This window comes from Myotis lucifugus, unplaced genomic scaffold (assembly GCF_000147115.1).
Source record: "Myotis lucifugus unplaced genomic scaffold, Myoluc2.0 scaffold_8, whole genome shotgun sequence".
Taxonomy (NCBI): Eukaryota; Metazoa; Chordata; class Mammalia; order Chiroptera; family Vespertilionidae; genus Myotis; species Myotis lucifugus.
This window is the reverse complement of record NW_005871056.1, coordinates 12837734-12841329: the sequence shown is the minus strand read 5'-3', so window position 1 is coordinate 12841329 and position 3596 is coordinate 12837734. Positions and strand designations below refer to the sequence as shown.

Below are 3596 nucleotides of genomic sequence, written 5' to 3'. Positions count from 1 at the left end.
TCACAGAGCCCCTGGGTGCCCTGACTGCAGGCAGATCTAGACACTTGACCCGGTTTCAGGTCGTTTGTTTGTTTATAAATTATCTCTGTTGTTGAAAGTATTACAGAGGCCCCCTATTTCCCCCCACTGACCCTCCCTCATCCCCACTCTCAGCCCCTCCCGGGCCTTCACCACACTGTCGTCTGTGTCCATGGGTTATGCATTTATGCATATAAATTCTTTGGTTCATCTCTCCCCCCCTACCCCTGCCTCCCCACTTTCTCTGAGATTCTTCAGTCTATTTCTTGCTTCCTGTCTCTGGACCTATTTTATTTGTTGGGTTGTTTATTTTTAAAGGGAACATTTCATGCTTTCCATGAGCCTCCACGGTGTGTGCCTCATCCCATGAAGGGCCTAGGAGACCATGCTGGCCAAGCAGTGTGTCCTGTCCGTGGGGTGCTCACAGGCATTGACTGGGGGTATATTTGTCCCCCGGGCCCTTTGCCCACCCACCGTGGGGCCTGGCTGGTGCCCGGTGTGTGCGTCCTCCGGCATGCTTATGGTCCGTGGGGCCTGAAGGTGGTTTGGGCTCTGGGTGACGTCCTGCTGTCCACCCGCAGGCCCGCGCCAACATGCCGTCCCACCACCACGCCGCAACCCCCCGATGCTGCGCATGGTGCTGGAGGCGCTGCAGGAGGGCGAGCAGCGCCGGGGCACCTCGGTGATGGCCATCAAGCTGTACATCCTGCAGAAGTACCCTACGGTGGACGCCATCCGGCTCAAGTACCTGCTGAAGCGGGCCCTGGACACGGGCATGCAGCGCGGCCTCCTCATCAGGCCCATCAACTCCAGGGCCAGGGGGGCCACGGGCAGCTTCAAGGTGAGCCTGCTGGGGCCGGGGGGCCTCAGGGGGATGGCGACTCGGCCAGGGTTTAAGCTTCAGGTCCAGCTCCCTCTTCCTGACTGTGTGCTGGTCCCCCGTCAGAGGCCTGTCTCCCTGTCTTCTCTCCTTTTTCCTGTGTGTCTCAGAGACTCCCTCTTCTCCAGGAAGGCTGGCGTGTGGGCCCCGTCGGAGCCCCTACACAGCTCTGGTCACCCTGCTGTGCCCACCTTCGTCCCTGTCGGGTGTGTTCAGTGACCAGGGACCATCTCCCCTGTGTTCCCTTCTGCCCACGACCCTTTCCTGGAACTCCTCTCCACCGACGAGGCAGCCCAACCTTGGACCCTGGGTCACAGAGCCAGGCTTACTCCCCAGCTCCCTGGCTCCAAACCAAGGCTGGCACCTGCCTGAGCACCACATCCTCCTCTTTCAAAGGGGAGGGTTCCCCAGGGGGTCAGAGTTGTCACCAACGTGAACCCAGCACCAGGACTGCCAGCTGCCACCGGGGAAATCTCAGGGACCCAGGCCTGGGTCTGCCTGGGCCTTGCTGCACCCTGGCAGGTAGCAGTTGCTCTGACAGTTGCCTTGGAACATTCTCCACCTGCTGCGTTCCAGTCCCTGTGGTAATGGTGGCCGAGCGCAGGAAGTCCCATCCCTGTAGAACTCCTGGACGCGCGCCACAGCTCGGACAGCCATGGCAAGACCCGGTGCTGGGGTGGGGCGAGGGAGAAGAGAGGGTGCTGGGGTACCCGTGGCTGGGTTAGGCTGCAGGGCCTGGGAGCTAATCGGGAAAGTGGGCTGCGGGGGTGGGAGGCAGGGAAGGCCCTAGGCCAGTGGTCGGGGAACTCATTAGTCAACAGAGCCAAATATCAACAGTACAACGACTGAAATTTCTTTTGAGAGCCAAATTTTTAAAACTTAAACTATATAGGTAGGTACATTGTTATTAACTTAATTAGGGTACTCCTAAGGCCTAGGAAGAGCCACACTCAAGGGGCCAAAGAGCCGCATGTGGCTCCTGAGCCGCAGTTTGCCGACCACAGCCCTGGGGCACTCATAGACTTAGGGATGCGTGTGTGCTGGGAGTGGGGGTTGTTTCTGGTCTGGGTGGGAACTGGGGAGCCGGGAGGGCTTGGGGGTGAGGGGGCAACGTTGTCACAAGGAGGCTCTAGAAGGCAAGGACCACGTTTTTGCCAGGGGCCCTTGCGTCCCCTGAGGCGCACACCCTCTCCGACGGCTCCCTTGTAAGGACGGGAAGACTCTGCCAAGATGCACAGCTGGGAGGCTGGGGGCGCTGTAAACGCTGGGCCGTGTGACCGTGAAGTCCATGTTCCACTGGCGGGCATAGCGGGCAAGGCCGGAGTTCGGAGACGTGGCCGTGTGCTGTGGGGCAGGCTTTGTTGGGGAGCGGGAGGGCGACTCGGAGCCAGTCCATGGAAGGGGTGGGCAGGGAGGATGCCAAAGGAGGTTCACGGCTTAGCCTCCCAGAGGAGGGAGTGGGGCTCACAGTGGCACCACTTGCTCCCAGTAGCCTGGCTTTGAGGCTCCCAGATGCGGGGGTGGGGTGGGGTGGGGGGCTCAGGAAGCAGGAAGAGCAGCTTGGGTGAGTCTGGGAGACTCGGGCCCCCAGCTCCTAAGTGGCAGCAGCCCTGCCTGCAGTGCAGAGAAAGGACTGAATGCGTTCCCGGTGGCAGGCATTTGGCCGGTGGTTGTGTGTCTTCTCCCTGTGCCCTGACCAGCTCCTTCGTCTTCCCTTTTTGTTGGGGCCTTCCTCCCTGAGCTTGATGTTGGGAGTAGGGACAAGAGCCCCCAGAACCTCAGCTCTCAACCCCACCCCATTCTCTCCTCTGCCAGTTAGTTCCCAAGCAAAAGAAAAAAATCCAGCCCAGGAAGACAGCCACCGTGTCGGCCCCCCGGAGACCTGGTGAGGCCAAGGAGGAGGCCCCCAAGAAAGATGGCCAGACCAAGGGCGAAGAGGCAAGAGGGGGCAAGGCCAGGAAGGCCCCCCAACAGCCAGACAAGGCCACAGAGGCCCCTCCTGGTGCCAGTGGGCCCCATGGGAAGTTAAAGATTAAAGGCAAGAAGGACAGCCCAGGTAGGTGTGTAAGAGGCGACAGGAGGGTGTGGGCAGCCACTGGGTGTAAGGATGGAGGGGCTGGCTCTGGGGAGGAGATTTCCTATCTGGTCCATGTGCCCTGAGCATCAGGCTCGACCCGGACAGAGGGACTCATGGAAGCTGATTGGGGGGGGGGGGGGGGTGGAAGGGAGCCTGACTCATCTCTAAGAGGAGTCAGGGAAGGCTTCCTGGAGCAGGTGTCCCAGGCCGAAGAGCAGCCTAAGCAAAGGCCTGGAGAAATGAAGGTAAAGCATTTGAGGACGTGAAAATTGTTCTGTGTCCAATTGGGTGGGGGGTATAAAGGGGCAGCAGCAGGGGGAGGCTGGGAAGGGCAGCCCGGAGTCTGGACTTTATCTGGAGAACAATGAGGAGCCATGGAAAGACTCCTAGGGTCTGAGGTATTTTAAATGTATCTCGGCTGCCATGTGGGAGATGGACTAAAGACTAGAGCAGTGGTTCTCAACCTGTGGGTCGCGACCCCTTTGGGGGTCAAACGACCCTTTCACAGGGGTCGCCTAAGACCATCAGAAAACACATATATAATTACATATTGTTTTTGTGATTAATCACTATGCTTTAATTATGTTCAATTTGTAACAATGAAAATACATCCTGCGTATC

The 3596-nt window shown here is 58.9% G+C and overlaps 1 protein-coding gene across 1 annotated transcript in view; it reads left to right on the top strand.

Moving 5' to 3' along the window:
* LOC102420826 (histone H1oo) overlaps positions 1-3058 on the top strand; it is a 6445-nt gene extending 3387 nt beyond the window's left edge. The window contains exons 2-3 of the mRNA XM_023749411.1: positions 559-859; positions 2714-3058. Coding sequence (XP_023605179.1) covers positions 559-859; positions 2714-3058 — 646 coding nt within the window. The remainder of the gene's footprint in view (positions 1-558; positions 860-2713) is intronic.
* Positions 3059-3596: the final 538 nt, after the last annotated feature.